Source organism: Pteronotus mesoamericanus, unplaced genomic scaffold (assembly GCF_021234165.1).
Source record: "Pteronotus mesoamericanus isolate MK-2021 breed Mesoamerican mustached bat unplaced genomic scaffold, CSHL_Meso_final scaffold_45, whole genome shotgun sequence".
In the NCBI taxonomy this organism is placed as follows: domain Eukaryota; kingdom Metazoa; phylum Chordata; class Mammalia; order Chiroptera; family Mormoopidae; genus Pteronotus; species Pteronotus mesoamericanus.
This window is the reverse complement of record NW_026555317.1, coordinates 4153096-4178188: the sequence shown is the minus strand read 5'-3', so window position 1 is coordinate 4178188 and position 25093 is coordinate 4153096. Positions and strand designations below refer to the sequence as shown.

The following is a 25093-nucleotide window of genomic DNA, read 5'->3' as shown; positions in this document are numbered from 1 at the left end:
TTGCAAGTTGGCAATGGAAGGACTGAAGATTACTACTGGTCCTCTCAAAATAAACCCCACTGTGTCTAAATCAGTACAACTATCCTCTGAGAGGGAGGGAGGGAGAGAGAGAGAGATTTCATCTCTTGCTGCTCAGAGTGTGGTCTTTGGTCCAGCATTACTGGCATCACCTGTGAGCTTGTTAAAAATGCAGAATTTTGGGTCCCACCCAGAACTACTGAATCAATGTCTTCTGTTAACAAGATTCCAGGTGATTTTTTAGACATTAAACTTTGAGAAACCCTAGAACAGAACTCTACTGGAGGAATTGGTACAAAGACAAGTAGAGTTAATGACTGATATAGAACATTAAAAGAAACACTAGTAACTGAATCTAATTGACACTCTCTAAAATTTGTAGCATCAGGTCCCCTCCCCTCTGTTGGCTACATGTGCAAGAAATAAAGATTTCAACTAAAGTATGCTTTTGTGCAGATAGCTCTCCAGGCTAAGTTCTCTATGATTCTAGAACTCAGCTATGCCTAAGACACGGGCAAACTTATAGTTGCAAAAAGTTACACAAGCTTTTCTAAAAAAAGTTTCTTAAAAATATTTATTTATTTTCAGAAAGAAGAGAAAGGAGGGAGAAAGAGGGGGAGAGAAACATCGATGTGCAAAAGAAACATCAATGGGTTTCCTCTCACACATCCCCAACTGGGGACATGGCCCACCACCCAGGCATGTGCCGTGACTGGGAATCATTCATAGGCCAGCGCTCAATCCACTGAGCCACACCAGCTAGGGGTAAACAAGCTTTATAGAAACATTTCTTGATTGGAAATAAGTGCAGGGATTAAATCTAAGATGTTATATCTGGATTGTTACGATATGCTTTTCTTAAACTGGCTATATAAATTATGTCTTCTCTGACTGAAGATCAATCTAGTATTCAAGATTGGTGTCAGCTGATGATAATGCTTTAATCACTAAACTAATGATTTTGAAGCTTATCTTTTTTTATTAGACATTCTTTTATTTTCCTTTGTTAAGATAAAAGAAACTCGAGCAGGATAGTTGTTGGGTTGTGATGGGGAAGTCTTTCCTTGAAGAGACTCTTGACACTTCATTCCCAGGAGCAGCCTTGGGTGAAATGATTCTTGGAAGAAGCATGTGTAAAGTTGTCCACTTCCCCTGAAAACCTGTCTTTATGAAAAGGTATATACCTTCATATAATGGAATCAGAATCCTAAATCTGACCAAGGAAAATCTAGATGGGCCTTCTTTGCTATAAAATTTATCAAATAGATTGAGGGAAGAGTGAAGATAGGGAATATATAAAATACAGTCTTTACACCAACCTGCTAAATTTAACATTATGAAGGTTGAGGCATGAGGAAAGACTCCATTCTTGTCCTAACTAGCCTTGGGACTTAATTTTTTTTTTTAATTTTCCAGTTCTGTGGCAATGCCTGTATATATACATATCTGAACCTGCATGTAAACCTCTGATTACATGCCTGAAGGACCCACATATCCAGGCCAGCTGATAAGCTCCTGAACGACAGGTATATGTATCCACCTGGCATAGATTATCCAGATTATTGGCGGAACCAGACCACCTGACACCCATCTTCTGGACCACTCGACATGCATCACCCTGACTGCCTGACATCTGCCTGATAGCCGCCCAGGACCCATCCCAGGCCTGAGGATGTGGGACTGGCCCTGACGGATGTGGCTCAGTAGGTTAGGTGCCATCCTGCAAACTGTAAGGTCGCTGGTTCTGGTTCAATTCTCAGGGCACATGCCTGGGTTGTGGGCCAGGTCCCCAGTTGGGGCACATGCATGAGGCAACCAATTGATGTTTCCCTTGCACATTCATATTTCTCTCCCTCTCTTTCTCTCTCCCTCCTCCTCTCTCTAAAACAAAACAACAACGAAAAACTTTAGGAAACAAGTGCAGAACTGGTAATCCTTAAGAATGTACTGTTTACTGTAAGAAATTTTAACCTTCCTCTCTTCTTTGGAACACCTCTGGGTTTTTGCCTAGCTGTGTTCTGATCGCACCAAGACCCTTGAATAAATACCATTTATTTCTAGCAAGGCCTCCAGATTCTCTTTGAGTTTGTTCAACAGATTATTTGATGGTTAAACAAAACATTATATTTTCCACTCTTATTGTAAAAGAACATGGGCAGGATTTTTCAAATTCTCTTGTGATTAAATGCAGACAATATCAGAGCATTTGGAGCTATGGGATCCATGGGAACTTCTCCAAGATGGTCAGGGTAATAATGGCACCCCCTTATGATGCCCCATATCTGGCATCTTACTCTCTTAATAGAGCCCATTTATTTTATAAGGTGCATAAATTAATACACAAATACAGTGCACTGGTTAGAAAAGTTACAGCATTTGAGCCAAGAACTGCAGCAGAAAGGAGTTCTGTGACAGCTTAAATTAGAAAACTATTTCATATCACCCAAAAATGAGCGTTATGACTACGCATCATTAAGGATGACCATGAAAGGCTTTAGTAATGTCAACTCTTCTGCACAGAATTAATTTCATTTCAATGATTTTAAGTACAAGGTCTGTCCAGAAAAAGTCCAGCCATTGTTAATATAATAAGAACAGTTTGTGTAACATTGATATAACTTGGCAGCCAAGGAGAAGGGACTGGAATGTACGAACAATGCGTGAACAATGCTGATATCACTGTACTAGTCAGCAGGGGCAGGTAGACGCCATTGAGTGAGCATGTGTACTGTGTGGCCATCACATTCAAAATGACTGAGTGAGTAGAGCAAGGAATCTGCATTAACCTTGAACATTCCTCCGTGGAAACTATTCAGATGATTCAGAAGGCTTTTGGATGATGCAATGAGTGCAGCACAAATAAAAGTGTGGTACAAATACTTTCAAAGATGGTCAAGAATCTCTTGAAAGTGACCCATGTTCTGGAAAGCCTGCAACAAGCAGAACACCTGAGAATGTTGAACGTGTATGGGCTGCAGTCAACAAAGATTGGTGACTGAACATTGTGAGAACTGTAAGCTGATCTGGGGATTCCAAAAACTACTGTGTCTGAGATTTAGACACAGGATCTTGGCAATAAATGTGTCATGGCAAAATTCGTTCTGCGGCTCTGCTACCAGAGCAGAAGGAACATTGTACTGCAGCTGCTAATGACTTGATTCAAACCACTACCAATGAACCAGATTTCCTCAAGGTCATGCAGGAGGTGAATTGCGGATCTATGGCTACGATCCAGAAATGAAGGCCCAGATGTCCCAATGGAAGTCGCCTGGTTCTCCATGCCCAAAGAAGGCACGGCAAAGTCACAGCAAGATCAAGACCATATTAACATTGATTTTTGATTGGGAAAGTGTTGTCCATCAGGACTACACCCCTCCAGGACAAACAATGAGTATTTGTACAATGAATATTACTACCTCAATGTTCTTCATCAGTTGAGAGATGCAATATGATGAAATCGTCTGCAGCTACTGGCAACTGGTGATTGGCAGCTTCACCATGACAATGCACCAACTCATGCATAATGTCTCATGCAGAGTTTTTTTGGTGAAGCATCCAATCACCCAGGTGATTCAGCACCCCTACAGCTTATATTTGGTGCCCCGCAACTTCTGGATTTTCCCAAACTAAGATCACCTTTGAAAGGGAAGAGATATCAGACCGTTGATGAGATTCAGGAAAATACAATGGGATAGCTGATGGAGATTCCAACAAAGCATTTAGTAGAGTGTTTTAAACAGTGGAAGGGATGCTGGGAGAACTGTGTGAGGTCCTAAGGTGCCTACTTTGAAGGGGACTGAGGCATCATTGTCCTCTGTACCATATTTCTTGTATCTTGTATTTTCTTCGATAGATGTCTCCATTTTTCATAGTACTGGCTGGATACTTCCTGGACAGACCTCATCTACTTTGTGGATATGCTATTTATATTCAGAAGATGGATGACATTAGTGCCAAAGCAAAAATTTACTAAATTAGATATGTCAAGCATATGAATGCAAAAGCCTAGAAAATTTACACTTATAATAAGTACATCTACAAGATAACTGAGCACCTTGTAAATGAAACAAAGGAGGGAAACTGTAACGGAATTTTCAAACTGCTTTGTGTTTTATTCCAATGTGAGTAAGAGCTGGTGATAAAAGACTCAATCACTGAACACTCCCCACAGGCGGGGTGGCATGCCTTGGACTGCTGAGCTCCCTCTCATAGGGACACTGTCATCCACAAAAGGCTTCAGGAACTTTTGACCCCTAAAGCAGATTGTTCGTAGATTTGAGCCTTTTTATGCAAATCCTTGTCTGTTAAACAGTTTCAGGACCAACCAGCACGATGGTTATTTGGAAATTAAAATTAAATATTCTCTGGCCATTTAAAATACTCTTTTAAATAAACAAAATGCCTGCTCATCTGCATGCAACCTGTTTTCTGAACAATGGAAACATCCTTTAAAAAAAATATTCAGGCTCAAACCTGCTGTTTGGGTTGCTCAGCACTGGGTCTCAAGCTAGAAATGTTTTCCATTGTAAATGAATCAATGAATGGCATGGTTCTTCAGTTTTTTTTTACAAGGCCACCCCTGAGTGAGTTGTTCTGAGATATTCAAAAGGGGGAAAATATCTGCAAAAGACTGGAGCAACTACAATTAAGATTAACTCAAGAAAGGAAAGTCTTTGTAGGCATTGATTATGTGGAAGGGCCATTGATAGGTGCTATGGGCCAAACTGTGTGCCCACAGATTCATATGTTGAAGTCCTAACCCTCAGTACCTCAGCATGAGGACACACACTCTGAAGATGCTCCAATTTGATTTCATCTCTTGCAACTGGTCTGGAGAGACATGAGCAAGAGGAACTTCAGACTGTGTGGGAAAAAATCACTTGTGTGCCCAGACATGCAAGACAGAAAAGCAGAAAACAGGCCTCAAGAACACTTAGAGAAGCTTCCCTGCTTCATGTCTTAAACTTCCGAAAATGGTGAGCAAGGAGGCCTCTAGCCAGCCATAAACAAAGGAGCGTGGAAACACCACCGGCTCAGGAAAGCTCCTGATCTAAGCAAGGATGAAACTCGGCAGAACTTTGTGAGGGAAGAGTGTTTCACAGAAAAGTGAGGGTGGACCCTGGGAGGGGTGGATAGAGCAGCGAGGACTGCCAGCTGCTCATAATAAATGACACAATAGTCTAGAAAACGATGATGATGAAGTATCTCTTTGGCCTAATAGAATCCTGCCTTTTCAGGGACGATGTGGGAACCTTTCTCCCACCTCTGAGGCATCAGGCCAGTGGTTTCCAGGCAGACAGAGCCTTTTAGGAGGACGCAGAGTCTTACCTTCAGGATAGGAGCCAGGAAGACAGAGATCCCGGTCAGGATGAAGACAATGGTGCCGGTCACTCTCTGTTCCCTGGCAGGGAAGAGCACATAGTGAAGTAGACTAGGATATGCTGAATGATCATTACAACCCTCAGGCCCTCTGTGGGCGCCTCAGGGTTATGCCCAAGGCTGGGGCCTCTGCCTTGTTCCCCATTCCAGAGAGTAAGCCCGCTGCCCAAGGCCAGCTGACAGACACATGAGAAGACAGGGAGCCCTGGCAGAGGTGACAGCATTTTGAAGGGGGGTTTGGAAGGTTGTCCAGCATAGTAACTAATACGGGGGGCTGTTTGACCCAGACTGACTTAAGTGGCTTTGCCACTTACTAGTTGTGTAGTACCACCTAAGCAGAAGAGAGGTGGGTTGTTGTGAGGTTGAAACGGGATATAAAGTGCTTATTATCTCTGCCCTTTGACTGTAATAAGATCCCACGTTTGCAGGCCATGACTAATGAGGACTCGGGGGAAGGGTGCCCAGCTGCTGGCAGAGCAGGTATGGGGGTGGGAGAGCAGGTGGGTTTTCCTGTGTGCACAGGTCCAGACACAATGCAGGCGGGGGAGCCGGAGGTGCTGGGGCAGACGGCTCAGGCCCAGCTACCTGGGGCTCAGGGGTCTGGGCGGGACCCTGCCCTGACCAGAGAAGTCTCGCTTGGGGCAGGCCGGGCAAGTCAGGTCTCCTGAGGCAGAGGGGAGACGGCCATAGGACAGCCACTTCTGAGAATGCCAGCGACTGCCATGGGCTCACCGTGGAGGCCCTAAGAGGTGGAAGATGTGCTTCTCTGTCTGAAACAGATCAAGGGTTTGACATGGGGCATGAGAGGAACACAGGCGACAGGCCATGGGCCACAGCCCAGGGGTGGGAACTGTCCCAGAAGGCTTTCTGGAAGAATGAAGATTGAGCAGAACCCAAACCCACAGGAGGGCATTGGGGGATGGTGGGGGCAGGGCATCTTAAAAAGGAGACAAAGGGACAGGTCAGAAGTGGCCTGCGGGGCTCTTGAGTGGCCTCTACATGATAGGTGAGAGCTGAGAGTGTGTATGGGCCATGGAGGTGTGTTGCTTGGAATCTATTAAGAAAAAAAGCACCACTTACAATTGAATTGTTGTCTCCCTCCTCCCTTCCATCAGGAACGTCACTCCTATCCCTGTGGCTCCTGGGCTGTCCCAGCAGGGGCCACTTTTGCTCAAACTCCTTGACGTTAAGAAAAACCTGCTTCCCCTCCTCCAAACTGACCATCCCACTCAGGTGGTCCCCAGGCCTGGAGCCCCACCTACCTGACCCCCAGGAATTGGGGCTGCTCCCCTGGGGCACTGGTCTCCGTTTCCATCTTGAGGCTGTCGATGTGGGCGATGGAGATGACCGTGGCCGCCACGTACCAGGGGAGCCCCATGAAGGAGCACAGGGCCATCAGGATGCCCACCCAGAACAGGTCCAGATGGTAGCCCGCTGCCTTCTGCAGGGACAGCGGGAGAGGAGAAGCTGTCTAGGAGCCCGCGGCTGACCATCGTTTGGGGTGGGGTGGGTTAGACAGACATCTCCCCAGCGCAGTCATTTGGTGGAACATGGTTCAAGGGCTCCCCTTGACTTTCTGGAGGGGACTCTGAGGGGGCCGCTGTCTTGAAGGGCTCAAGGCTTACCAGCCCAGGGTTTGGTGAGCCAGGGAAGGGACACAGGTGAGTGAGGAGAGGAGGGACTTGGAATGGCCCTGGGCTTGCGTCCTTAGGAAGAAGGGCTCATAACAAGTGGCCACAATATCTCTGCAGTTCCTGAAAGGGGCCCAGGCTGGGACAGGCCCTAGACCAGTGATTTTCAGCCTTTTTCACCTCATGGCACATAAATTAATTACTTAAATTCTGCAGCACACCAAAAAAAATACATTTTTTGCTGCTCTGATGAAAAATCGGTATAATTTTGATTCCTTCATACCGGATGGCTGTTGTTGTGTTGGCTATTGTCATTTTATTAGTTGGCCATCTAAGGGAAAAGAGGTCAGTGCCCCTGACTAAACAGTCAGGTATTGCATGTTTTAAAAGTTTTTGCGGCCCACCCATTGAAAATCACTGCCTTAAACCAAACCTGGGGTGGTCGAGGTTGGGATGGGGGAGAGGGCAGCCCGAATCTCCTCAGACCCAGAGGTAGGGTGGGGAGTTGCAGGACCAGGAGAGCTAGGAATGCTCCTCGGTCTCATAGTTCTGGGTCAAAATGCCAGTGTTAGGATCTGCTCAGATTGCCAAATTCACTGTCAGGAGGCACAGAGCTGGAGGGTCTCTTTGGGAGAAGCAAGGTACCCAGTGGCCCACCCTGGACTTGGTCCTGGTCTTTGGATCAAGTCACCCTGGGCCTGGTGGCCTTGTTGCATCTGGCGGTCACATTTCTCCCCACACACCAGAACTCCAGTCTTCATATTTTACTACACAAAGAGCCCAGGACTTTGATGGATGCACCATAGGCCTTCTTCATTCCTTCTGACTTTGTGGGAAGAGAGAGGTCGTGCCCCTGCTCCTAGAGCCAGCCTTACCCTCAGCTTATTCTCCTTCCGGTTGACGATGACAGCTGTGATCTGCTGGTCCATGAATATCAGGATGGTCACCAGCAGGGCAGGCAGGATGCTCGCTGGGTACACCCACCACGGGTTCTTCCCAAAGGGGGCCACGAACCAGCCTCGGTCTGGCCGCGTGGGCTGAGTGGAGCAAACAGAGAGGGCCTTTCTGCTCTCCCTCGTCCCAGTGCACTTGCCACCCAGGGCCCCCTCTCCCCGCCTTCCTGCCGGTCTTCCACCTGGAGTACTTTCTGAGTGCAATCTTTTCCCTTACCGACATGGGCACCTGCAGCTTTAGAACAAAGAGACCCCGAGGCAAACAGATGTGGGAAGGACCCTGTGTCTGCAGAGCTAAGGGGATCATATGTGGCGGCTGCCTGGGGTTGGTTAGGAAACAAGGAGATACTCAGAGGATGTGGGGAAGGAGCTTGCAGTCACTGCATAATTGCAAACTAAAAAGGAGCAGAAATAAGGCTTAACAGGCAAGAAGAAAAAATTTGATGGGCTGAGTGCCTGATGCTCCTGCCTCTCCTTGAACTCGCCTGACTGGGAAGCCTTACAGAATTGTCTGTAAAACACCAAATATCAATTCAAACTTACATATTGAAATATAAGGGATTACCTGTGCAGGAGCTGGGCTGAAGTTTATCTTTTGTTTTACTTAAGAGGTACTTTAATTTTCTAGGCCAACACCAGTTGTATGAGATGTGTTTCATCTCCTTAGGAGAACCCTGAAGTAATATTGTGAAAGTCAAGCCCTCAAAATTAGGAAGGGCCAGTTCCAGGATCTGTACCTCCCAGCCTGGTGCCCCTTATGAGGCAGGGCCTTAAGCTCAGCTGCAAGCAAATGGCGTAAACTCTGGGCTAGCAGGGAATTTGTGAAGCAAATTCTCCTTGATGCTGGTCTGGGCCCACAGTTCAAGAATCACTGTTCTAAGGGATCATTTTCACCAGAACCCAGGCGGCCCAGCTTGCAGACTGCCAGGAGTCAGGGAGCTGTAGGCTCTCAAGTGGAAATCAAGGGACTTCAACTAGATTCCAGCACCTTGCCCACCCTCTGGCTACACAGTGGGGTTTCATTGTGAACATGGCCATAGAGCATGTGACAGTTTGACCACCACAGAGGGGAAAGGACCTGCAGCTGGTGGGCAGCAGAGCTAATGCCCAGAGCAAACCTTGATGACACTGGGCACGTGCAGCTTGGGGGTTTCCAGACCGAAACAGGCATCGACACCACAGAAGAACAGGATGGAGAAGACAATGGAGAAGTCAGCTACTAGGGCCCGGACCTGTGGAAAGATGAGCGAGTGAGCACAGTACCAGCTCATCTGCAGGTGGACCCTGTCCTCATGCGGCAAAGAGGAGAATGATTAAGAGCTTGGGCTCAGCCCAGGCTCAAAGCCTGGCTCAGCCCTTGCCTGGTATGTAATTTTGGGGACACATGTCATCTCTTGGAGCCTCAGTTTTTCCATCTGTTAAATGGGGATAAGATAGCATCTACCTCATAGGCATAAGTGAGCTATGATGCATTCAAGGAGCTTGGCATATACTTGTCCAAGTGGGAATTGTCCACGTGGCATAGCAGCCATTGCTGACATTTTTTTGGTATGACAGATGGAACTGGGTCACCCAGGAGGGGTGGTAAGGACAAGGGCTGAATTCTGAAGAAAATTTTAGCTCCTAAAAATGTGTGACAGATTGTTGCACCGCCACCCAGGCCGGGGAGGAAAGGCCCCCAACTCTGCTGGGGACCCCTGGCTACTCTCAGACCTTCTGTCCACTAAGAGTCCTTGGCCTCTTGCTCCTCTGATTCAGGAGGCCTGTCCGAGGCCAGGCCCTGGACCGCACCCCACTGCCCCCGGCCGCCCTTCCACACCACCAGATGCGCTGTCACCTTTTCTGTGTCTCTTCAGAGACAGCAGTTTCTAGAGAACAATGGGGAAGGCAGTTAGGAAGGCAGGGGTGGGTTACATTTGGTACAATGAGTTCATTCCCTGTACCTCCTACTGCCCTTTAAAACTGGTATTAAAATATCATATGCAATTAATTCAAAACCCACATAGTATAAAAGCAAAGCCCTCCCTTCCCCTTTCCTCTCTCCAGCCCCCCTTCTGGATACACCCATATGTCTGTTTGATTTTAGTTGTTCTGCTGGTTTCCTTCATGTCACTAACACGTATGTTATACTTTTATATTTTGATTTACTCATTTAAGACATTATCTATAGATAAGGATTTAGCTTATTTGCACTATGCCTTCTGCTCTTTCCTTGTTCCCAAATATTTGAGACTTGTTTTTAAATTCCTTCCAAAGGTTTCCTTTGCACTTTCAAGATATATAATCAAACCTCTCTTTCCACTAACTTTTGCGCGTCTCCCTCCTCCTCCGTGGCCTTGGGAGGCCAGGCTTGCTGCCTGCCCTCCCCGCCCCTCCCCCCACCCCTCCCAGCCTCTGACAGCTCCCCTTCCACCTGTACATTGTCAAAGCCGAGAACGCTCATATTCTCTTCTGTAAACATATGTCCTCTGTGTTTTATCTATAAGTTGATTCTAAAAGTTGAAAATCAATAACAGCTTTATATTATGATGATCCTATAAAACATTGGTCACACAGAACCAAGCGGTATGCTAGGTTTATACTTGTTTTCCTACAACATTTCTAGCATCCAGATCAAAAAGTTAAGTTAAACCATATGAATTTGCCATTTTTTTGTACGTCAAAACAGTCAAATACACAGCAGGTCTTCAAACAGCATCATTTCATTCAACATTGTTTTGTTACAATGTTGATGAGGAAAAAAAAATCCGTTCCTGGCCCGGGCCGCTGTCTGTGTGGAGTTGGCACAGTCTCCCCATGTCTGCGTGGTTTTGCTCCAATTTTCTCCCACATCCCAAAGATGTGCAAATGAGGTGAATTGGCGTGTCTACACTGGCCCAGTCGGAGTGTGGGTGTGTGTGATGCACCTTGAGATGGAAGGGTGTCCTGTCCAGGCTGGGTCTGGCCTGGCACCCTGAGCTGCTGGATCAGCCCCAGCCCTCGCAACCCTAAAGTGGAATAAGCCAGTTGGGAAAGAATTTCTTACTTGTTTTTATTAATCTTTCTTAAATGTATATATAGTGCACACTTATTTCAATGTTTAATATTATATGGGCTTTGGGTCTTTATTTAGAAGTTTGGTGATATTTTTGTGACCAGAAATAAGCGTAGGAACTTAACTCTTGCTTATAACAATTAGCCTATGGTAAAACTGGTTTTCTCATATGTTATTTTGCTTAAAGCCACAGCTTCCAAGAACCTATCAATGACGTTGAGAACTTACCGTAGGAAATTTCACATGGTCCAACCTAATATAACGATGAATATAATCAACAGCCATGAACTCCCTCCTGCTTTAAGAAATATTAATGTACCTGTTCAGTCAGTGCCTTTCCTCCCATCCAGGGGCATCCCTGTCCCTCCTTTCTGGAGAGAACCACTGGTCTGGATTTGGAGTTTATTATTCCTATGAATGTCTTTATACATTTACTAAATATGTATATAACCCTAAACTAAATATGGCATTGTTTTGCACGTTTTAAACTTTTACATAAATGGTGTCATATTGTTTGTAATCTGCAATTTACTTTATTTGCTCAACATTATGTCTGTGATATTCTTGTGGGTAGAGGTAGTTTATGTGACTGCATTGCACCTTAATGTTTGTATGATTGTTTTTCATTTACTTCTTTATTCTGCCATGGATGGATACATTTAGATTATTTTCATTGTTTTCCTCTTAGAATCTTATACCCGTGTGAGTTTCTCTGGGCTGCAGACCTGGCAAAGGGCAGGTTGAAGATCATACCCACCCTCCGCTCTATCAGAGAGCGCCCGTTGTTTTCTAAACTGGATGTGCCTGTTTGCTCTCCCACACACTGCTTTTCACCTCCAACACTTGGAATCCCAAGCCTTTTACATTTTTTCCAATCTGATGGGTGTAAAATGGTCTCATTCTTCTTTGCAACACTGAATTCCAGGAGGCAACAGTGCAATTTGTGAGTAATTTGAGGGAAGAAAAAAGGTGGTGGTTAAAGAATTTCATGCCACATGAATTATAGTTCATCCTTCAGGAAAAGGCATTCTCAGATGTAGCTACTGCTCTAGAATTTTTATGTAAGAGGTGACAGGGATATAATCTGAATGGAAGCAGGAAAGAAGGAAGAAAATTTGTCTTGAAGATGCATTTGTGTGGCAAGCACACTGTTTTTTTTTTTAACTCAGTTTATATAGTGCAAATCTTCCTAAAGAAACTTTCATTTAATCTTTATGAAATATCGGGAAAAGTCCAATTATTCATACCAAAAATTTTTATTATTGTTACTATGAGTAGTCGCAGTAATATCTTTTTTGGGTGGCTTTAGGAGAGAGCTCATGAGGTTTATGGTGGAAGAGAGTTGCTAAAATTCTTCTGAGTGCCCCTCCCCATGGCACAGCCATTGTTCAAATGTGCAAGTGCTGTTTTGATTAATTAATGTTTTATTCTAGTCACAGAACAGAAAATAAAATTAAAACTAGCAGTTAGCCTTTACAAAAGCATTAAAAATCAAGTATCTAAGGATAAATCTAATAAAAAATGTGCAAGACCTCAAGGCCAAAACTTGTAGAACATTATGGAAGGAAAGAAGACCTTAATAAATATGAAGTATATCATTTTCATAGATCAAAAGACTCAAAATTTAAAGGGTGTCAGTTTTCCCCAAATTGACACATAGAATCAATATAGTCTTAAAAATTCCAACAACTTTTTATTTTGGTGAAAGCCAAGATGATTCTAAAACTTATGTGGAGCCCTTGAGCACCGGCCTACAATCCAAAGGGTTGCTGGTTCGATTCCCAGTCAGGGCACATGCCTGGGTTGTGGGCCAGGTCCCCAGTTGGGGGCGTGTGAGAGGCAACTGGTTGATGTATCTCTCACACATCAATGTTTCTCTTCCTCTTTCTCCTTCCTTTCCCATTTCTCTAAAAAGAAGTAAATAAAATCTTTAAAAAAACCAACCTTACATTGGAATGCAAAAGGCCAAAGCATTATTGAAAAAGAAAGAAAAAGAGGGAGAGGTTGGACCGTAAGATATACAGACTTATTATAAGCCATACACATGAAGATTGTGATATTGACATACAAATAAACCAAGGAAACAGAATAAAGAACCTAGAAATCGACCCCATTGTGTGTGAAATTTAATATGGCAAAGGAAGTATCTTAGTGCAGTGGGAGAAAGAATGGTCTTTTAAAAAAAAATTTCTGGAACAACTTTGTTATACAAAAACAAAGAAATACCATCTCATACTGTATGTAAAAAGCAATTCTGAGAGATTGTAGATCTAACATGAAAGGGAAGCAATAAAACTTTTAGAAGATAACATAAGAAAATATCTTCTGTGCAATATTTTCCTTGAGGAAAATTTTGATATATTAGGTTACAGTAAAACTAAGAATTTCTATTAATAGAAAGATACCATTAAGAATGTTAAAAAGAGTGGGAGAAGATATTTGCAACATACTGGAAAAATAAAAATTTAAAAAACACAAGGAGTTAGTTACTACTACACAAAAAGGGTAAAAATAAAAGTATGGCAATAACACAAAGTGTTGTCACTGACAACAAAGGGACCCAGTTCCTTCTGACTCCAAGTCTGTGCTCTTAACTTGAAAAACCTCAGCGAGCCAGCGTTGCTGTGTCTGTCCATCCTGTGAGTGAGCCGGAATCCTCTGAGGGAGATCTTGCAAACAATCTATTGGTCCCTTCCTAACTGTAAAGTGAGCTTACCTTGGTAGGGAAATAGCGGCTGAATTTGAACTTTTTCAGGGCCAGGGTCATGGAGTATGTCCCGAAGAAAAGGATGAAGGACAGGAGTGCCAGGTCTGGGATGAACCGGCAGGAATTCCCGAGCAGGTGCCCACCATAGTTCAGACATTCCTTCTTGCTCAGCAGGGACCAGTCCAGCGCTGTGAGGTTAAGGGGGTTGTACTTGAAGACCAAGCACAGGAGAGAAAGGGTCAGGGCTGTCCAGGTGGGTCAGACGTGGCCTCCCCTGCCGTGCCCAGGCAGCCCACACGCCCCTCCCGCTCTCCGTGGCCCTCCTGCACCATGGAGCCCGGCAACACAATGATGCTCCTGGGGACAGGCTGCTCTAAGGGATGACCAACGGAGGCTCCCTGGGAAGATTAGAAGCTGGGACGTGTTTTTTCATTGTGTTCTAGGGTGCACTGCTGTGCTAGCACGGAGGAGGAGCAGAGGGGGGATGCCTTCCCCCTCAAAAGGCCTTGCCCCCCGCTCAGTTAATCAACCTTGGTCCCGTCAGCACCTCCTTCCTGGAGTGCCTCACACTTACTCTCTCCCCACCCCTAGGGGCTTCCACATACGGGCTCACCCCCCACCCCATCAGAACCCTCTTGGGCCAGTTGCTTTGGCCATTTCCCCTTTTGGTGTCCCGAATGCCTAAAATCCAGGGCACACACAATTTATATATATAAATATATACACACACACATACACATACACACATATATGAATATACTCGTATATTATATATTCTTATGTATATTCCTATACATATATTCATATATACATATATATGTTCCTAAGTGTATATATGTGTGCACACATACACATATATATATACCCACATATATATGCATACATATGTTTCTGAGTATAATAAAAGGAGAATAATTTATCATAAAATTTAATATGTAAATGTTCAGGAAACTACATAATGAAAAAAATACTTGCAACTATAAAGGATGTTTTATTTTTTTATTTTTAAAAGATTTTATTTATTTTTAAAGGGAGGGGAAGGAAGGGAAAAAGAGAGGGAGAGAAACATTGATGCGCAAGAGATACATCAGTCAGTTGGTTGCCTCTTGCACGTCCCCAGCTGGGGACCTGGTCCACAACCCCGGCGTGTGCCCTGACTGGGAATCAAACCAGTGACCTTTTGGTTCACAGGCTGGCATTCAATCCAGTGAGCCACACCAGCCAGGGCAATAAAGGATGTTTTAGATTAAGAGGAATGTGGTGGTTTGACATAATGACAGTCTCCAATGAATCATGCCTCCTTGTGTCCAGGCTCCTTTGCAAGGTGACATTGACAGTTCTCCCATCAACAGGTTTCTCCACCCCTTTAAATCTGGGCCCCCCCTGGGCCGACTTAGGCCAATAGAATGGGGTGAAAGTGGTTTCTAAGCAGAGGCCTCAAGGAGCCTTGCAGCACCCGCTCTCACTCTAGAACCCTGAGACCACCATGCTGTGAGAAAGCTCCGGGTTGGAGAAAACCACATGAGAGAGGCGCCCAGCCATCTGCTGAATGTCAGGGTATCCCTCAGTCACCGGAGGGATTAAAAATGCCCCCTGCAGGGTAGCATGCCTCTACTGCCCCACTGGTCTGGCCCAACATCTCTCTGCCAGCTCATCTCTTGTGGTTTTCCTGTGCAATCCACACCCTCGCACCGTCTCAGCCCGATGGTCCACTCACTGCCCTGGAACAGCTTTGTGCTTTTCCTGTGTGCCTTTCTGTCTATGCTGGTCCCTCAATCTGGATTATATTTCTATCCATGGAACCAAATTTTCAAGCCTTTAAGACCAGACTGCATTCCAGTTTCTCCCTGAGGCTTTCCCCTCTGGCTTGGAAGTACGCATCTGGCCCGTATGACACATGGCATTCTTGGCCTGTGCTGCCCATTACCTTCCAGGTTCATCTCCACAGGCTTATTAATATACCATCAAGTCTGAGGGCGGAGCTATTACATTTGTCCCAATTTCCCCCCTTTGCTCCCCTCCACTTGGTACCCCTGTTCCCTCCAGCCATCCCCCGTCCTTAGTTCCTGTCTGTGGCTCATGCATATAAGTTATTTGGCTTCTCCACTTCCTATACTGTTCTTAACATCTCCCTGTCTATTTTGAACCTACCTATTTGTGCTTCCTAATCGCTCCACCTTTTCCCCCATTCTCCCCCTTCCCCCTCCCAACTGAATACCCTCCAAATAATCTCCATATCTTCCCTGGCTTTTGTGGCTCAGTGGATTGAGTACTGGCCTGCAAAGCAAAGGGTCGCTGGTTCAATTCCCAGTCAGAGCACATGTCTGGGTTGCAGGACAGGTCCCGACTAGGGGGCGCTCAAAGAGGCAACCACACATTGATCTTTCTCTCCCTCTTTCTCCCACCCTTCTTCCTCTCTAAAAATAAATAAATTTAAAAAATAATCTCCATATCTATGATTCTGTTTCTGTTCTGCTTGTTTGCTTAGTTTGTTTTTTAGATTCAATTGTTGATAGTTGTGAATTTATTGCCATTTTAATGTTTATAGTTTTGAGTCTCTTCTTTTTCTTATATAAGTACCTTTATCATTTCATATAAATAATGGCTTGGTGAGGATGAACACCTTCAGTTTTACCTTGTCTGGGAATCACTTCATCTGCCCTTCCATTCTAAATAATAATTTTGCTGGGTAGAGTAATCTAGGCTGTAGGTCCTTGTTTTTCATCACTTTGATACTTCTTGCAGTACCTTCTAGCCTGCAAAGTTTCTTTTGAGAAATCGGCTGACAGTCTCATGGGGACTCCTTTGTAGGTAACTATCTGCTTTTCTCTTGCTGCTTTTAAGATCCTCTCTTTATCTATAACCTTTGGCATTTTAATTATGATGTGTCTTGGTGTGGTCCTCTTTGTGTCTATCTTGTTTGGGACCTTCTGGACTTGCATGTCTATTTCCTTCACCACATTAGGGAAGTTTTCTTTCATTATTTTTTCAAATAAGTTTTCAATTTCTTGCTCTTTTTCTTCTCCTTCAAGAATCCCTGTTATTTGAATGGTGACACATTTGACATTGTCTCAGAGGCTCCTTAGCTTATCCTTGTTTTTTGGATCCTTCTTTTTTTTTTTTTTTCTTGCTGTTTTGACTGAATGTTTTTTTCTTCCTTGTGTTCCAAATCATTGATTTGATTCTTGGCCTCATTCACTCCACTGTTGGTTCCCTGTTGATTTTTCTTTATTTCACTTAGTGTAAGCTTCATTTCTGCCAGGGTCTTTTTTATACTATTGAAGTACCCAATGAGTTCCTTGAGCATCCTAATAACCAGTGTTTTGAACTCTGCATCTGGTAGATTGCTTCTCTCCATTTTGTTTAGTTCTTTTTCTGGAGTTTTCTTCTGTTCTTTCATTTTGGCTATGTTTCTTTGTCTCCTCATTTTGGCAGCCTCCCTGGGTTAGTTTCTATGTATTAGGTGAGGCTGCTTTGACTCCCTGCCATAGTAGCAGTGCCTGTTGTAGAAAAGCACATGGGTAGGTTGGATAAGGGTGAGCCTTAGGTCATTGCCAGGGTGGGGCAACCACGTGAACCAGGCTGACGGAATCTCTGCTATGGTGTTGCCACACTGTGGTTCTGTGTGGGGGAGGGCTCTGCTGTCTGGCCTCTGGAGTTGTGTCCAGAAGGAAGCTATCCCTTGGTACTCGCCCTGATGCCAGACACTTCAATTTCTCCCTGTAGCCACTGGTGCCATTACAGCTGCTGCCCCAGTGCTGAAGCCCAGAAGGAGAGAGTCTGTGTAAGTCTTAAGCCCATTGCAGTTCCTTTAAGAGGAGATGCCTAAGAACCTTGCAATTTCTTCTGCTGCCCCAACCCCCACTGGTCTTTACAGCCATAAGTTAGGGGGACTGATCTTCCTGGCAATATAACCCTGGGCTTGTCTGGTGTGGGGCTGCAATACCTCGCTCCTGAGGTATTTCTCCAATTTTTTCCACCTGTTTGATGTCTCCACGTCTCTGCCCCTCCTACCTACCTGGATGAATGTGACTTTTTAAATTCCTTGGTTGTCAGATTTCTATACAGCTCAATTTTCTGACGATTCTGGGTAATAGTTGTTTCATATTTTAGTTGTAATTTTTGCTATGGTTGTGCAAGCAGGCAAGCCGTGTTTACCTACACCTCCAATATGACCAGAAGTCCCCCAAGTCTCTTTCTTACAGGTTGTTTTATACCTCACAGCATACCCAGCACTTGCACATAATGACTGTTCAGACATAGGTGCTAACTGATTCCATTCTTCCTCTCTCCAAATCGGACACTGGAAAAAATCTTTGGTTAAATTGCCAACTGAGCAGTCAGCTATCTGTGTGGGGGTAACCGAAGGAGCCACCCTGCAGACATAAGAGGGTCAAGAATCTCCCTAAGGGCTAAAAGGTGCTACCTTTCACCTAGTTTTTGGACTTCCCACCATTGGAGCCTGAACATTTATACATTAAGTTTTTTAAATATATATTAAATTTTATTATAAATTACTCCCTTTTTATTCCTCCTAGTAATGAGGGCCACTGTTCATTATTATTAGAAAAAGCAGGCCAGATCTGAGGGCCTGGGGACACGTGAGCACAAATGACAGATCAGGTTCAGTAACCAGGAAGCATGAATAAATTTTGGGGGGCTGAGGAGGGGCATTGTTGGGCGGGAACTGGGGATCCTGGTGCGTAGAAAGACAAGGAAGAAGATAGAAAGGTGAATGGGAAACTTTGTTCATGGTGGTGTTTGCGCAGCCCTATTTATCATTCCTCACATCTACCTCTCCTTTGTGTGTGTGCATGTGTGTGTGATATTTATGCACATAGACCTAATGGAATGAGGCAGATTCTACAATGGGATTTGGACAGTAGATACATAAAATAAAAATGTGCATTGACAAGGCTCCACAGGTGACCATGACGGGCCCCTGGGGCTGCCCTTGCAAGTCGGGGCTGCCCTTGCGAGTCCGGGTTGCCATAAGGTAGCCTCAGTTTCCCAACTTTTCTCATTCTCCCCACAAACAAAAGCTACCCAGTATCTGATGTAAGAGGAAAGGACTTACCAGAGAAGTGTTGGTGTTTGGTGGCAGCAGGGTTGACGCATTGAACCCGGTGGTGTTTGCTGTGGGTGAGCACAGGACATAGAGGGAGTCAGCAGCTGCCGGGCAGGAAGGCGGCGACCACTCGCTCCAGGCCCCCACCCTTTCACATCGTCCTCCAGTTCCTTAGGGCCAAGGATGGCTCCATGGTGAGGGCAGCTCATTGAACTCTCGCCCCACTTCCCTCTCCTCAGTTTGTCCAGGGAAGACGGGGTGGTGGGGGAGCCCGGCTGCAGCTCTGACAGACCAGTTGGGCCAGACTAAGACAGCTCCTGTCTGATGCTGAAGGAGTGGCTTTAAAGCCTGACGTAAGGGATCCACTGCCAAGACACAAATCAGCGCATGACGGGCCCTGTGAATCCCTACCAGACGCTGGACCATGTCTGTGCTCTTAGACTTAAACATTTTCAAAGAACTTGCCCTATGCCATGAACCATGCCAAATCCTTACACACAACACCTGGCTATGCTCCTAAATCTGAAAGAAGCCTCCCCATTTTAAAGAGGAGGCAACTGAGGCCCAGAGAGGTTAAGAACTTGCCGATTGCCCAAGGTCACACAACTCGCACTTGAAGGAGCCATGATCAATCCCAGGCAGGCTGGCCCAGAGCTCCTACACCCCAGCTCCACACAGCAGCATCCTTCCCTCTCCTGCTCCTCTCTGCATGTGCTTCCTTTCTTTCCTGCCCCATCCATATGTGCTGTGTGGTGTGTGGGGTGGGTGGGTGTGTGCATGTGTGTGTGTGTGTGTGTGTATGTATATATATATATATATATATATATATATATAAACATATTTCTTTTTTTAGGTCAGTGGGGCCTGTAAGAACCCTTCAGCTTTGATATTATCTTCTCTAAACTGCCCCTCGAGTGCAAGCTGAGGAAAACTAAACCCTGGTCCCAGCCTCAGCATCCCTAACTCTAAGCGGAGCATGTGACTGTTCCCATCAGGAGTCATGCGAAGAGCTGAGAGGAACTGTGACCCCCTCCCTGGGGGATATGGCCATTCATTATAAAGGCGGCCACAGCAGGCCACGGGCTTCCTTCCCTCTCGCTCCTGCACGGCATGGGGAGAGGAGAAGGGCCGAGTCCTCCTCACCAGCCCCCCAGCCCCCAGTGCAGGCTGCCTGAGCAGTACCTCTGCGGCAGTTTTGAGGATGGAGGAGGCTGCCAGGCAGTTTGCTGGTAACAAATCTGAAATGCATTGCAAGCCCCACTTGGCTCCTGCTGTCTGTGGTTAGGAACCCAGAGGGAAGAAGAGGTTATTTTTGAAGGTTCCTTCAGCCCCCAACAAGCTGTCAGGTGGTGGATGTGACCACGGGGCCCCTCTAAGCTGCCCACTTCTGTGGAAATTGGGGCTGGAAGTGGCTGAAGGATTAAGCTTTGACCCAGGACACAGCACTCCTAGAAGCTGTACAACCCAGAGGATTGTTAACGATTATTCTGAAGGAAGCTTCATTTCATAGAAATCAGAGACATTCGCTGCCTTTCTTCACACCATTGACCAAGAGAACATGATGCACAATTAACAACAGAGAAGAAAAGGTGGGCAGGAAGGCCGACTCAGGGCGACCCACGCAAATGCTAGAGGGCTCCCAGCTCACGCCGAGCCTGGCGGGCTCGATTCCTTCCCGCTGCCAAGGCTGCCACGCCGGGCATTCCTTGATGTCTTCTGCTTAGGCTTAGCCATTCTTTCATACCAAGAACTTTGTAGGATTTATCTGAAAGCCATTTTGAGATGAAGGAAGAAATATAACATGGAAAATTCCAGAGAGTATCCAAGTATCAGATATTTTAAAAGTCCAGTGTTTGTAAATGATACTCACTTGGGATTGAAAGCAGCCAAGTCAGTGTGTGCAGCACATAAATAGAATACAAATCAGTTACAATGGAAACAAGATTAAATTTAAAAAGAGTGTCCCCAGAGTGCCGATGAGTGATAGTGTGCCAGAGTCTGGCTGGGTTTTGCGATAAAACTAGGAATATGGAACAATTAGTAAGCAAGTAATCCATGGACTTGGAAAGAGTCCACCTCCCCCCTCCCCTAGACAGTCTCCAAAATGTCTAGAACTTTCTTTTTCATATTCTCCTAATCAAAACCAACTAGCCCTGGGTCGAGTTCCCTCATTCTCTGCAAAGAAACTGAAAATCCAATTTTACTGGGGTTAGCGGTTAATAATGCGCCATTATTAATGAATAATTTAATGGAGCAATTGTTCTCAAACTTAAACATTAATCAGAATCACCCAAAAGGCTTGTTAATATGCAGCTGGCCCTACCCTAGGCTTCCTGATTCAGCAAGCCTGGGAGGTAGGGCCCAAGAATTTGCATTTCTAACGAGTTCTTAGATGGTACTGATGCTGCTGGTTGGGGGGGACACACTTTGAGAACCATGACAACAGCAAGATCCAAAAGGATGAGGCCACAGAGGCACCCGGGCAAGGCCCGAGGCGGGGGGCGAGGGGGGCGAGGGGATGGGGGGGGCACTATTTGAAGGCAGGTGAACTTCATTAAGCCTACCTGGCATGCCCCTGTTTCTAGGGCACCCTTAGATTTGTTTTTTTCTGTGGACACATGATGCTTAGAAGGGCCAAAAATCCACATTTTGGACCCTAGAATTTAGATTGCTTCTCAAAGAGAGCAAGGACATGTACTTCCAAAAGCTTTGTATTCAGTGCACAGAACCCTCCACCCAGAGGGCACCAGCAGCCCTGGGAGTGCCCTGCTGGGGCTGAGGCTGGGAGGCAGCACTGTCTGGATGGCAGGACGGGAGAGAGCCTGCAGGCGGGATCTCCTCGATTCCCTGTGCCAGCAACACGCTCCCGCTCAGGACAAAGGACAGCTTTACCTATCATTGGATATTGATGGAATGTTAAAATTAATGTTGGAAAAAATAAGTCTAGACTTTGTTATGAAATCAGTGCAGTGATGTAGGAAGAGAGGATACAACCACAACTACACTCCCTGAGGTCAGGACATCTTCATCTCCACAGGCCTAAAGTATGGAACATAGTAATAGTGCAATAAATATTTTCAATTGACTTATGATGAATTTTTTTATTGATAGTATTATTAAGGGGCTGAACAACACACTATCTACTTATTTCCTCCAACCCCATGGAACACCTCACGAGTTCTAGGAGACTGGCAAGGGCCAGCATTGAGGTCTCTTTTACAGCTGGGAAAACTAAGGCTCACCGTGACCTTGGGTGGTCTCTGGACCTTCGTTTGCTCTCTGTGTTTACAGCCTGGTGGTGCTCAGGCGTGTACAGCGGGATCTCCAGCCCCTGCTCTGTAGCATTCTGGACACTCCGGGCACATCCCATGGAAGGCTCTTCAGGACACGATCATGACTGAGGGGGGCCAGGGGTTCAGACCATGGGAAGCCCTATCTTTACAGGTGACAGTTTTTTTGGTCAGAGAAGAACTGTAAGAGCAGCGCTGAGCATTACCAGGTTGACCATTTGGTTGATTCAGCTTCCTGTCCAGTGTAGGGATTTTTAATAATACCTTTGGCAGATGGATATCTAGGTAGAGCCCAAGTAGCTTGAGACACCCTGAGGGGGCCCACACCTCTCAGAGTGGAGGCTCCCACCACTGTAAGTTCTTCCCCGAATTCCCTGAATCTGGTTCCCTGAGGCTCCCTGGTCCTCGTTCTGCATCCTGTGGTTACACAGGGTGAATCTGGCCTCCCTGTGACATGACAGTCCTTTCTCACACCTCTCCAACATGCCGAATAACCCCAGGGCCGCCAACAATTATTCAAATGACATGGTTGCCAGACCCGCTTCCACCCTGGCTGCCCCTCTCCCCTGGAAGTATCCCTGTCCGTAGGCATGTTCCTCCTCTGCTGTGACCTCACCCGATGTCCTATGGAGAGCTCACAGTATCCTGCTCTTGGAAGCTGGGAAGCATTCCTGACAGGCGTGGCCTTCCCCTCCCTCCACATGGAGGCGAAGCAGGCCTCCTTCCCGTCCCGGGGCACCCTTGTTCACCCCCGATCACAGCCCTGAGCCCTGGTATCCTGGCCCTAATTAGAGCTATTATACTTTCCCCTGGGTTTTCTTCCAAACACTGGTTTCAAAACTCTGCATTTGCTCCCTTGGGGCAGTAGGTGTCCTTCAAAGCAAGCTTACCCTCCTGCATTTGAGTAGAGACATGTGACGGAGGGAAGTGAGAAGGTGGGTGGGTGGGGGCCCAGGGCACCACTGGGGTTACCGGTCACCTGTGTCTGGAGCAACACACTCGCATTTGTAGGTGGTGATGGAGTCGGGCTTAAAGTCCACGTTGATGGGGTAGTACTTGAAGGCACTGATCATCTTCTTGATGGCATCGTAGATGAAGATGAAGCTGATGAGGGTGGAGAAGCCCTCCTCAGTGAAGCGGGTGATATACTTGATAATGAAGCTGGCGTCTGCGGCCACCAAGATAAGGCACTGGACAGCTGAGTGTAGGCCAATCCAGAGGCGGAACTCCATGTAGTCCAAGCCATTGCCTCTGGAAGGCAGAGGAAAGTGGGGGGCCTCCAGCCCAGCGTTCTGGGCTGTGCTTGGCTCCCCAGGCACACCCTGACTGGCTCGTCTGCCCCTGCTGTGGCACAGGTGGCCCCCGGCCCCACAACTGCAAGAGGACGGGAGACAGGGACAATCCCTGGGTGGGGTTGTCTTTGAGAACTCTGAAAACGGATCTCATGAGGGTGGCAGGAAGGTGTTAAGACATCTCATTTCTCACAATTTGGTCACAAACACCCAGAGTGGATGAAAAAAACAAGGTATTTCAGACAGAGCCGGGGCAGGCCTTGGAAATGGCCTCATGTTACAGAGGAGGCAGCTGAGCCTGGAGCGGGCACAGGAGCTACCCGGCCAGCACGTAGCCTTCTGACCTCCAGCTCATGACTTTCAATACACTGCCCTGGCTCCCAAGTCATCACTGCTCACAAGCAGAGTGGTATGAATTCTCTCCTCTCCTCTTGCCTGGGGGTCTCCCTATCAGCTGAGTGACTACGCGCTAAGATGGCTTAAAGGCAGGCAGCCAGAGGGAGCCAGAGGGACCCCCGGCAGCCTTCCGCAGAGGTTCAGACGGCGGTGGTGCCCCTCGCCCCTGCCGCCCCCTTGCGGCCACTCCGCAGCCCGGGGTTCAGCAGGCTGCCCCCAGTGCGAGGGCAAGCACCGGGGGCCACCAGGAACACCTACTTGCTAAAGTCAAAGAGGAGCTTCTCGAAGATGAGGATGGGCCCTGTGCTGCTCAGGATGATGAGAGGCTGTCCCGAGAAGAGGCAGAACAGGGAGCCGGCCATGGCAGTGCCCAGGAAGCTCTCCATCACCCCCTGGGGGCACAAGGAATGTGAGGCTCCGTGGAAGCAGGAGAAGGGGTCTCTGGGCACAAAATGGAACGCAGCCCCCTCCCCAGGGGCCCAGGCCACGGTGCTCATCCTTTATTCCAGGCCCTCTGCTTCCCAAATCCTGCGCCACAACGCCCACAATCGCCAGCACCACTCTCTCTCATTCCATTTGGGAGAAGGTCTCATGTGACTCCCTTCGGGCACCCTAGGACCTGGAAAACAGGGCTGCGGATGGCTCTGCTGGTCCCCATGCCCATTCTACTCCCAGAGGACAGCCCATTTCTCTCTCCAATCATTTAGTCATTGAAGCATCTGTTAGGTGCTTTTGGAGGTTCGACCATCCATTCATTCAAAATTCATTAAGTGCCTACTATGTATCAGGCATTGTGCTAGATATTGGGGACCCATCAGCAGACGAGACAAAGCATTTTCAGACTAGTGGGAGATATAGACAAGTAATCAAGCAATGTCCACACAGCAGAGTGTCTTAGCCTCAGCACACTGACATTTCGAGCTTGATAACTCTTTGTTGTGAGGGGCTGTGCTGTGCATTGCAGGATGGTGAGCAGCACGGTGAGCAGCACCCCTGGCCTCTACCCACTAGATGCCAGTAGCAACCCCTCCCCGTTGTGACAACCCAAACTATCTCTAGATATTGTCCCATGTCTCCTGGCGGCGGTGGGGGGCGGGGGGCAATGTTCAAAATCATTCTTTGTTGAGAATCTCTGCTAATGAGTGTGATAAACTGGGATAAGGCCAGGGCACACACAGTAGGAGTGAAGCAGAAGTCAGGAAGGCCCGTCCAGACATACATGGGCCTGGAACCATATGACATATTGGTCCCTATCAGTATCCAGAAACTGATACCCGAAACTTGAGCAGGGTATTGACTAGGAAAAGAGGGCAAGTGCAGTGATC

At 46.6% G+C, this 25093-nt stretch overlaps 1 protein-coding gene across 3 annotated transcripts in view; it reads right to left on the bottom strand.

Moving 5' to 3' along the window:
* Window positions 1–25093, bottom strand: part of SLC4A5 (solute carrier family 4 member 5) — a 93873-nt gene that overhangs the window by 10488 nt on the left and 58292 nt on the right. For all 3 annotated transcript variants that reach the window (XM_054593588.1, XM_054593589.1, XM_054593591.1), the window contains 8 exons: window positions 24027–24160; window positions 23060–23331; window positions 18800–18858; window positions 13732–13932; window positions 9100–9213; window positions 7904–8065; window positions 6660–6838; window positions 5347–5419 (listed from right to left, as the gene is read on the bottom strand). In XM_054593588.1, coding sequence (XP_054449563.1) covers window positions 5347–5419; window positions 6660–6838; window positions 7904–8065; window positions 9100–9213; window positions 13732–13932; window positions 18800–18858; window positions 23060–23331; window positions 24027–24160 — 1194 coding nt within the window. The remainder of the gene's footprint in view (window positions 1–5346; window positions 5420–6659; window positions 6839–7903; window positions 8066–9099; window positions 9214–13731; window positions 13933–18799; window positions 18859–23059; window positions 23332–24026; window positions 24161–25093) is intronic.